The 11262-nt window shown below is 33.4% G+C and overlaps 1 protein-coding gene across 1 annotated transcript in view; it reads right to left on the bottom strand.

Annotated features, from left to right (window-relative positions):
• SLC25A46 (solute carrier family 25, member 46) overlaps positions 1-11262 on the bottom strand; it is a 21255-nt gene that overhangs the window by 6990 nt on the left and 3003 nt on the right. The window contains exons 2-5 of the mRNA XM_012647369.1: positions 10003-10091; positions 7795-7872; positions 5894-6037; positions 21-112 (exon numbers count right to left, since the gene is read on the bottom strand). Of these exons, the coding sequence (XP_012502823.1) occupies positions 21-112; positions 5894-6037; positions 7795-7872; positions 10003-10091 (403 nt within the window). The remainder of the gene's footprint in view (positions 1-20; positions 113-5893; positions 6038-7794; positions 7873-10002; positions 10092-11262) is intronic.

The raw sequence follows: 11262 nt of genomic DNA, 5'->3' as shown, positions 1-11262 counted from the left end.
CAAAACAGAAAGGGAAGTGCAAAACAAAGATGACACTTGCTGCCACCAGCTCCCCGGAGGGAACTGGTACTCCTTCCATCACGGCTCCAGCAGGAACCCTGAAAAATGTTTTCTATTTGAAATGAGTGAATATGAAAAACAAAAGGATACAAAGGAATAAATATATTTTGTCTTAAAAAGGTGAAGAAAGTTAAAATAAAGTCACTAATAAGGTAAGTGCCCTAAAAACAAACTCAGTACAATTATAGCATGGGTAGTATGTAAACTTCCTACTTTTCTAAGAGAATGAAACGTACGCAGAGACTTTTTAGACAACAGAATGATTACCCCTAATTTCTAAGACCTTAGGGAGCCTTCTGAGCCAAATTCTGATTAAATTATTACTATGATACTTATTTGACCTGAACAACACAGAAAATGTAGCTGAACTGATATTCAAGAATTAAGTTGAAAATGTAAAAAACCAATTAGGCCTCCCATCTTACAGTTACTTATGATTATAAAACAAAATATGCTATATGCTTTGTAAATCATCTTGGTGCTGCTATTACTCATGGCCTTAGAAAGTATTACCACAGGTTATTATGACATGTATTTTAAGCATAAAACTGTCATAAATGCTATGAACAGATGAGTCTGTGACCTGTATTTCTGTAAAGATTGGGCTACCTCCTCTTTAAATACAATTCTAATTACTACTGCCAATTCTTAAAGATCATTAAGATAAAAGAAGAGAAAGGGAGATTTAGAACCAAGTATTAAAAAAATTTTTCTGAGACTCTTCCTTATATCTGTTCTCTACTACTTTAAAAAATGACTAAAACTTATTTCCACTGCTCTAGAAATTTCACCTAACACACTTAAATGCTTCAGAAAGAGGTAAATATAAAAACTTGTGATTAAACCTTTTTATATCTCATTATCAAATACCAAATGTATATATTTAAATTATTTTCAATCAAAAATTGCCCTTGAAAATGAGCAAAATTAAAACTTTAGAATATCTTGCTTTTCTCAACAGTCTAGTTTTCCATTTAACAGATTAAAATACATACTCCTATGCATAATCAATATATAGAAGCAATAAAATTCTAAAATAACTATATCTCAGCAGTGTTTAATTTTCACACAAATAGCTGTCTTCTTAAACAATAAAATCTTCCCTCAGTCTAACCCAAACCCCTCATCTTCCAATTACCTCTCTACCTCTCTTCATCTCTCCTCTTCAGAGCCAATTTTCTAAACTTGCTATTTCCAAGTTCTTACTCCCCATTCACCTCTGAACCCACTCCAGATTGGCTTCTATCCTGTTATCCTATGAAAACAGCTCTTGCCAAGGTTCCCAATATCCTCCATGTCACTAAACCCCATGGACATTTTTAAGGCTATACCTTATTTGATATTTCCAAAGCCATTAGGCACTTGTGTTCCTCCCTCCTTGAAGCACTCGCCTCTGTACTCCAATAGCCCATACTCTTTCGGTTTTTATCCTGCTTTCTGGTCTTTCCTTCTGACTCCTTTGCAGGATCATCTTTCTTAACCCAGCCAACTCTTGTTGGAGTTCCTAAAGGCTCAGGCTTCAGGCTCTCTTCTTTTCTTACTCCATATGGTATACTCCTTCCCTAGGCTCTCTCATCCAAGATTATGGTTTCAAAATCTCCCAAATTAATTTACCTTCAGTTAAGACTTCCCTATCTGACAGCTTCATATCATTTACCTACAGACAACTCGATTTGGATATGATAAAGGATCTGAAAATGAACTGGTCCAAAAATGAAACTTAAAATCTTTCTTTCCTAGTTAAACTCTTTTAATGTTCCATACTCAGGAACTGTTACACAGAAAGGAAATCTACTGAATTTAAGAGAGATTTCATTGTGTTTAAAATAACATGTGTTTAAAGTAAGTGAATTCAGAGAAACCACTGGGAGATAACCACAAGATATTTATATTAGTACAACCACAAACATGCTATGAGTCAAAACTAAGTTAGAGTTCAACCGAATGGGTTTTGTGAGAGATTGAACTACACAGGTAGCTTTGGTCACAGGTGCTCCTACCTCATATAAATGAGATGAGAAAAGCCACACATAAATAAAGAGTACTTCGGGGTAGAATGACACATGGTCTACCTTGTTACCACCTGGGGGAAGGTTAGAGGGCGGATTGGGAGGGTTTGGTGGTAAATAAAGATAGATGATGAACCTGGGTTATATACATTTTTCTTAAAAAGTACTACTACTGAGAAACTGTAAGTTTGGTGACTTAATGAATGGGCACTAGATATCTGCTGTTTTTCTCTCTGATTTGATCATAATCAGTATTTAAAAAAACTAAATATTGGTGAATCCATACTGCTGGACCTCTTTTACCTTGCAATCTTTATGCAATTAAGAAACCTCAGTCTAGGAGACCTCAAACTCATCCTCCTTATGTGATAGCTTCTGTGAACTGCTTTGAGTTAATGCTTTGTTAGCTTGTTTGCCATGATTCTGTTTTCTCCCAAGAAAGGTCAACCCTACCCAAAGAAGAACAAATAAGTTAAACAAAAAAAGATATTTACACTATACTTCAGAAAATGGTTTCATTTGACATCTAGTTACACAAGCCAGAATCCTAGAAATCATCCTTGATATTGCCATCTCTTTCATCTAACATTGCTAATCCATCACCAAATTCTATGGCCACTCTCCACCTTGCCCTCTGACCTCCAGCCACATGAGCCTTCTCGGTTATTTGAATTTTCCATGCTCCTGAGTGCCACAGCATTTTTACACTAACTGGTCTGTGCCTCCTACTCATGACTCAGATCTAGCTTAGGTGTCCTGTCGCCAGGGACATTGTTCTAACCCTTCAATAGTTTCATAGAACCATATTCTTTTTCTCCAGAAAACAAATTTCAATTCATAATTATTTGTTCATTAATGGGATTATTTTACTTAATATATGTCCTTAAACTAGATTCTGAGCTTCATGGTAACCAGTACATTTTGTTTCTTTTCCTTATTATAAACCTGATTTCTAGCACAAGACCTGACACATAGTAGGTACTCAGGAAATGTTAGCTAAGTAAATAAATGAATTAATGAGTAGGATTTATCACCAAAATTATACAAGTAGAACCAGAAAGACAACCATTTGTGTCTTCTTTACTACGATTCAAAATGACAAAGAGAAAATACACTCCTACTTAATTGACAGGGCTGTATGTTTATTAAAAAGGTACACGATAGAATTTTATAAAATTCTATGCCTTCCCATTCCCATTTCTCTTTTTTCTTCCCTTTAACCTGCAGTTATTACTCCTTCATCTCCACTTTAATGAGGAAACATGACTCAAGTAAGGTCCCAGAAATAAAACTGGTATAGCCAGGACCTGAACCAATAGTGTTGTGATTCCAAATACAGTCGTTGGTCTTCCACATCTGTAGGTTCTGCATCCATATATTTAATCAATAGAGAACTGAAAATATTAACAACAAAAAAAAATGCAAGCATGGCTGTGTCTGTATTGAACATGTATGGACTTTTTTATTATTCCCTAAACAATATAACAACTATTTACATAGCATTTACATTGTATTAGGTATTATAAGTAATCTAGAGATGATTTAAAGTATACAGGGAGGATATGCATAGGTTATGTGCAAATACCACACTGTTTTATATAAAGGACTTGAGTATCTATAGACTGTATCCACGAGGGGTCCTTGAACCAATGGATACAGAAGGACAACTGTACTGAGGTTTTCTACCAAATGGAATTTCCTGCATTTTGTTAAATTTTTATAAAATTTATTTGTTAGAGAACTTCAAGAATATTTGGTTGTTATCTTTGATCTTATCCAGTGATATAAAAGCAATAGGGTGAATAAAATTGGACAAACACAGAAATTCACATTTTATAGAATGAAATGAGAAACTTTTAGTTGGCCAAATGTTTCTAACCTTTCTAATCTTTGTTTCATTTCTAACCTTTTAGCAAAGTTGTTATAAAGGAACTTCAAGACTATGATGTCCATTGAAAGCAATCACATTGGAAAAAAATTTGATACAAGTTTCTCTTGCCTTCATTTCCTTCCCTATAAAGACTAAATTCCAAGATTGATCAAATGTGATACACTAGTGGCTATACCTTCAACTACCTCACTTTCTCAACAATCAAAAAACTTCCCACTCAAAGCCTTTAACACTATCCCTGGGCTGATAGAGAAAAATATAGTGCTAATAAAGAAAATCACAGAGTAATGCCAAATAGCACCTAAAAATTGTATGATTTCCAATATTATCTATTAGCATTCTTTTCATGTATTCTTTATAAGATTTCCTTGCGAGCCATCATTGTCTGTCCCAAATGTATATTATTTTTCTCATGTTTTTCTACTACAACTCCATGCTTATCCTACCAAGTAACATCACACCCTGTTTCACAGAGACCCAGAAGTAAATTTCCCTAATTTCTCTACCCTCTCCCCCCAGTTTTATCTACAATTCCAATCTATCCATCTTGGACTTCCAAGACACTATTGTCCTATCTTACTGCTATGTTCAATTTGTTCTAAGGGTATCTCTAACTACCTTCCTCTATGACCTCTCTCAGCACACACACACATGTGCACGGCACACATATATACACACATTAGTTGCCCAGGATTCTGTTCTTGGTTCACTTTATGTCATTTAATCTACACTTTCTCCTGACATGATTTCTTCCACTCTAATGCTTCAACTGCTACTTTTGTGCCACAACACTGAAAGCTATGCCTCTGCTTCAAATTTTCTCTACGACACTCATCCATGGTTTCAACCACCTAGTAGATGTGTCCCCCTTGACATTCTGCAAGAATCTCTTCAAACTTCATTTACTGAAAGTTAAATTTCTTATCTTCTCCCTCACTCCAACTTTTTCATGAATTTTCCATTTTGGGTAATGTTTTTTAATCTAGAAATCTCAGTTACTACTGACAACTCATTTTCTCAGACCCCCTCAAGCTAACATCAACTTCATCAACTATACTTCAGGAATGTCTATCCAGCTCATCCCTTTCTATTCTGTTCCATAGTTCAGAACCTTCTCAGTATGGTCTAGATTACTCTCCACATGTCTGTCGATAGCAGTCAATTTTTTTTTAACACTGCCACTTGAGTATATCCTTGATCAAAACACCTATATATTAAAGAAAGAAACCAAAAAGAAACCTTAGACTCCCAAACTCATGTAGAATAAAATCTTACAAAGGCACAATCACACTTTAATGGAATGCCTCACAGGGGTGGGGAACCTGCGGCCTTCTGATTTCAAGATTGTTCTTTTTTAAGCACCAAAGGAGCAAGAAAAGATTCATCTTTCTCTACTGCACCCCTTTTAATAAAAGGATTTGTTTTCTAAAATTTGGATCCAGTCAAACGGCCGCACTCAAGGATCCAGAAGGACACGTGGCCCAAAGGTGGCAGATTCCCCACCCCTGCGCGGGAACGGTTACCTTCTTTGCCAAGTCAATTCTTATTCGTAATTCAAGATCTAGCTGAGATTTCAGTTATTTTTCTGAAATCTTTGTCAATAACTCCAAGCAAAGTGTCCCCTGAATTCTGAAAGGGGTTTAATTATAGCACAAATCACCCCATGTACTATTACTTGCTTACATGTGTCTCCTTCACCAAACTGAATACTTAAAGAACAGGAATGGCCCACATACTGGTATTTGCTCCTTAGTTGGTAGTCGCTGGCACATAGCAGCAGCAACTGAAAGATATCTTGATACTAGACCAAGAAGAATTTTCTTTATCACATACTAATTCAGTAAGATATGATTAATTAATTTTATACTGCTTCTTCTTTTAGCTACTTGAGGCAAGTTTTCAGATTCAAAGTATTTCAGAAACTGTATTTTACTAAAACTTTGTATGAACTAATTGAAGAAATGCCAAAAAGGTACCTTGGCAAAGGTGTGAATTCACTAATTATGCCTTCTGCTCCAAGTGTGACGCCCTGGACAATAAATGTACTTCCCATTCCTTTCCATAGGGCTCTTGGTCCCTAAAATGAATAAAATTTAGTGTTATTTCTATTAATACCTAAACATAAAACACAAAAGGTCTTAATAAAACTTGATATTGAATTAAATACTCCTAATGATTAGTTAATTTAATTTGTTAAATAACTCTAATATCTGTATATTCAACTCCCTACTGGGACTGTCCTTTGGACAACACATAGGTATCTTCAAATTTACATATCCATAACTTAATCCAATGATATCCACTCAAACCACACCAATTCTTTCCTTCTCTGCTGTATATCCTATCTTCCTAGATAGCAACTTCATCGTCCTAGTATTCAAATCATACATCCAGAGAACACCACTTTTCTCTCACTCTTCCTATTAGTCATCAAGTTCTATTAATTCTACTCCCTTAGTATCATACAAATCCACGTTCTCTCCATCCTTACATCATTACTTTATATCAATTTGACTATAACAGTTCCACTGTCTCTAGTCTTGCCCCTTTCCACGATACCATGTGATATTCCTATTCCTATTTATCTATGTTATTAATAAATAACACATAGACATGGTACAATTAAAAAGAAGCAATAGGGTATCAGGTGAAAAGTTTGCCTCCTTTGCATCCCAGCCCCCTAGCAGCAGTTTCTTATTTATCCTCCAAACATTATGCACGCACATACAAGTATATCTCTGTGTGTATGTATAGTTATAGTAATGTTTTGTTCATTTTTAACAGGTGGTACTATCTTGAACCACAAAAAATATCCCAGAGATCATTCCATATCAGTACATACAGTACACATCTTATTTTTAAAGGCTATATGCTGTTTTACCATATAAATATACCAAAATTATTTTAGTGGTACCCTCTTGATGGACATTTAATCGTTTCCAATCTCATTATTATATACAATGCCAAAAAGACATCCTTGCATATACATTTTTGCATATATATATGTGCGTATCTATGTGGGATAAGAATCTAGAAGTGAAATTAGTAGTCAGAGCACACGTAAATCTTAAATTTTGAAGGATATTTGCCAAACAACCCAAGTTTGTTCAAAATACTTTGGTCACTGCTAAAACATCTTCAATGGTACTCTTATAGCTTTTAAGATCAGGTGTGCAGTTTTTAGAAGGCACTTTATGATCTAGATCTTGCTTACCTCTCTAGCTACCTTTTCATTTTTCTCTTACTCTTCAACCCCTGCTCCAAGCTCCAATTGTACTGCATTAAATCTAATCCCAAACAATACAATCCCTCTTTCTCCTCTGTCCTTGCATATCTACTTAAAAAACCTTTTTTCTACCCTCATAATGAAAACGTAAGACTCTTGATAGTAAGTATAAAACTCAGGTGTCCCTTTTCCCAAAGTTTTTCCTAGCCATAACCCTGTGCCCTATCCCAATTTTGATAAGGCATCTCTCTTCTGCTATCTTCTGTATTCCGATAGCACTCTATACTTGTAACAGTGTATTTTTCTTACTGTACCACAATCTTCTGTTTAAGTTTTTGTCTTCCCGACTAAATTATAAGCCCCTTGATAGCAGAGACATCTTCATACCTGCTGCTGTGTTCTTAGAGCTTAGCATAGCTCTTTGTAGTTTTGCTAAATTAATGAAATTTTGGAAGAATCAAAAAGATATCATTATGTTACATTAGTTTTACTACAACAATTAAGATATTTTTAAAAAACAAATTAAAACCATTCTTGTTTTAATGATTACTAAGCCCAATGACACATATTATATATACCTTGAATAGAATCTATAGACTAATTCTCACCTGAGTTTTGTTGAAGCTGTACATGATATTGATGACTGTAAATGGAGTGAGATGATAATGCCGAGCATGGTAATTAACCTATAAAAAAGGTATTTCATGATTGTTTTGTCAAGAAAGAACAAAGCCATGAAAGATATACAGTGGAATTGTAGCATAGACAAAAGTAAAATTATAAAGTCAATATACATTATATGTAAGCAAAATTACTTGAAAGTGCTTTAAGTAACCTATTAAAAGTACAGTATATACGGTTATAGAAATACAATCTGAAGACCAATGCATAATACATACAGTAACACAGACTATATAGTCAAGAGGATCTTGTTGTTTGATATTTGTATTGCCTTAAACAACTGAATTACATTTCCCAACTCATGCTCATTTTAGCCAAGCATTTTCAAACTATGGGGTGCAATCAATTGGTAAATGATGATATCAATTAAAGGGGATCAAAATAATATTTATTGTGTGAAATAATAAAAAAGAAAATATTAGAATGGACACACATGCTAATGTATTATTTCATAAAACATTTCTAAATAATACATTTGTTACTTATGTATGTATACACTGGATCACAATGTAATATTATTACAATGTAAAATAAATATCTGAAATACACTGTTGTAGGGCATGTACACTCTCAATGTTATTTAAATGGTTGTTTATCTGTACATATTTTTCGATGCTAAGTATAAACAAAGTAAGTTGTAATGATTTATATTGTTTTGAACTCTTAACACCAAACAAATATGGGAAAAATTACTTTGCAAAGAAGATAAATTATGTTACAGCAGAGTTTGCCACAGTGTGGTCCACTGGTCCCTGAGGGGCCCATTACCCTTTCCAGAGATCAACAAATTCAAAATTGTTTTCTTAATTATACTAAGGCATCATGTGCCTTTTTCATTATGTTGACACTTTCATTAATGGTGCAAAAGTTATGATGGATAAAACTGCTAGCTCCTTAGCACAAATCAAGGCAGTGGCATAAAACTATATTTTTGTGATTATTGTATTTTCCACCTTATAACAGGAAGGGAAAAAAAGCAACCTTCATGTAAGAATACCCCTGATGAAGCAGTAAAAAATGTTAATTTTATGAAACCTTGACCTCTGACTACACATCATCTAATTAATATCCTGTGTGTTGCATAAGGGAGTAAGACAGCTGCCATGAAGAAAGCATTTGTATAAACATGACAGAATTGCAAGCTGATTTAGCCACTTTTTCATGGAACATCATTTTTGCTTGAAAAACTCACTGACAGACTATAGCTACTCATACTTGGAAATGACATGTTCTTAAAAATGAACAAAGTGAGCTTGTTGATTTTTTAAAAAATGACTATTGTCGATGATAAATTTGAATTTTCAAGTAAAAATCAGAATTCTGGAAAATCTATATCCACCACCAAGAGCTTCCAATACTTAAAGACTTTTTAGTGAGATCAGTAGTATTTTTAATGAAGATGATTTTTTGATATTTTCTAATCAAATTCCTTAACATCTGGCAGATCTATACTCAGTGAATCATTATTTTTCAAATGAGCATGCATAATGATACAGAATCATGCATGGGTAAAATACCCATTCAAGATGCAGTACAGATTAATGGACAAAGTATAAAAAGTTCATTAATATGGTTTCACATTGTAAATAACCTTTAAAAAACTACCACTTAGTGAGTTTTGCTGTAATTTCAAAGAATGCTCACAATAATCTGGAAAGGACATAAAACACTCCTGTTTTCAACTATTTATGCATACAAGGCTGGACTTTCTTGTTTCTTTCAAAAACAACATTTTGCAACAGATTGACTGTAGAAGTTGTCTCTTATGCCAGACATTAAAGACATTTGCAAAAATGTAAAATAGTTATTTTTCATAAAAATGTCATTCATCTTAATATCTAATGAGTTTATTATTTTAATGAATTGCATAGAGACATTAAAATTTTCCCAATTTTAATTTCTGATATGGTAAATATCAACAGATATGACCCACATAAACCAAAGTTGATTGGGAGCTTCAATAATTTGTAAGACTTTAAAGAGGTTTTGAGACCAAAAAGTTTGAGAACTAATAATGATTTTGGAACATCTCACACGGAATAATGGTTACACAGTTTCATGTCATTTATTGGAGTTCTGCACTTCAAATCGAGGTTATGATTATTGTTTCAGAAGGTCACAGAAATTATGTTTACCTGACATTGGCGGCGTAGAACAATGCAAGGATGGGCCAGTACATTTTCTGTGAAGAGACTATATAAAAATAATTTATGTATATATGCGTCTATACAGAGACAAATTTAATTTATAACATATATGTATCATGAAATTATTCCTGCTTACAGAATCATGTATTATTTCATGTTCTCCATTCTTAAACAAAATTAAATGGATTATTTTAAATATCTAGACATGTTTACAAATGATTCCACCAAAAACAAATTCAATATGAGAAGAAAAGAAACTAGATCTGTAAACTAGTAAATAAGAGAAACGATACCAAATAGTCTTATCTATAAAGATGAAACTATATCTCTGTATGTTTGATGTGGGGAATGGCATGTTAAATGGCATCACTAAGTGTCATTTAATTTCTATTTCTTTCAGAAAATGTCTTACGAACAAAGTTTCTATCAGCAGAGCCATTTGTTCTTCATGAACTCAATCCTAAAAATTTTGGTTTTGATGTACTTTGCACTTAAGTTATAAGATTCTTAATGACTATGTTAATTGGCTATTTTAAGTATCAAATATTTTGTTTGAGAATATTCCCCACAAAATAATTACAGCTGTGGGTTTATGCTCTAAGAGTGACACACATACATTCACGTATATTAATACTCTATCAGATGAACAAAAGCTTTAAATGGAAGCAGGGAGGCTAAAAAATAACTCTAGTGGAAAGCAGAATGGAAAACTGATTTTATTTATAGTGACATTAACATCCTCAGGTTTAATTATACAAATAAGGTCTTTTCTATTGGTTAAAATGTTTAAAAGATGGTTATTGTGGCATGAAATGTAAGTCTTGTACAGTTTCAATGTTTTTGAAACTGGTATTCACTAAAGATCACAACAATCAAGACTAAAGGCTTTTCTTAAACAAAACGATTAGAAATAAAAAAAATAATGCTGATGACCGAAGCTTGATTATAAGCAAAATCTAGACTCTGTGCTGCTAAATATCTTGTTAGCATTCAAATGTTTAGACAGAAGGCTCAATGCACAATTACTTTTTGGCCTGGGGAGATGGGTAAGATCAATTGGATTTTATTCTTTGGATAGACCTGTGGAAGTTGTTATAATATTCATTACAAAATTACTTTGTGTTTACAAAATTGAATGACTAGTCTCTACCCTCACTAGAAAAAAAGTCAAGTTACAGATTTTAAATAATGATCATTTTTTCTGCAAAATATTATTCAATATTTAACCTGCTGTTTCAAAGAAACAAC

The sequence above is a fragment of the Propithecus coquereli genome, unplaced genomic scaffold (assembly GCF_000956105.1).
Source record: "Propithecus coquereli isolate 6110/MARCELLA unplaced genomic scaffold, Pcoq_1.0 Scaffold265, whole genome shotgun sequence".
Taxonomy (NCBI): domain Eukaryota; kingdom Metazoa; phylum Chordata; class Mammalia; order Primates; family Indriidae; genus Propithecus; species Propithecus coquereli.
This window is presented reverse-complemented; position numbering and strand designations above follow the sequence as displayed.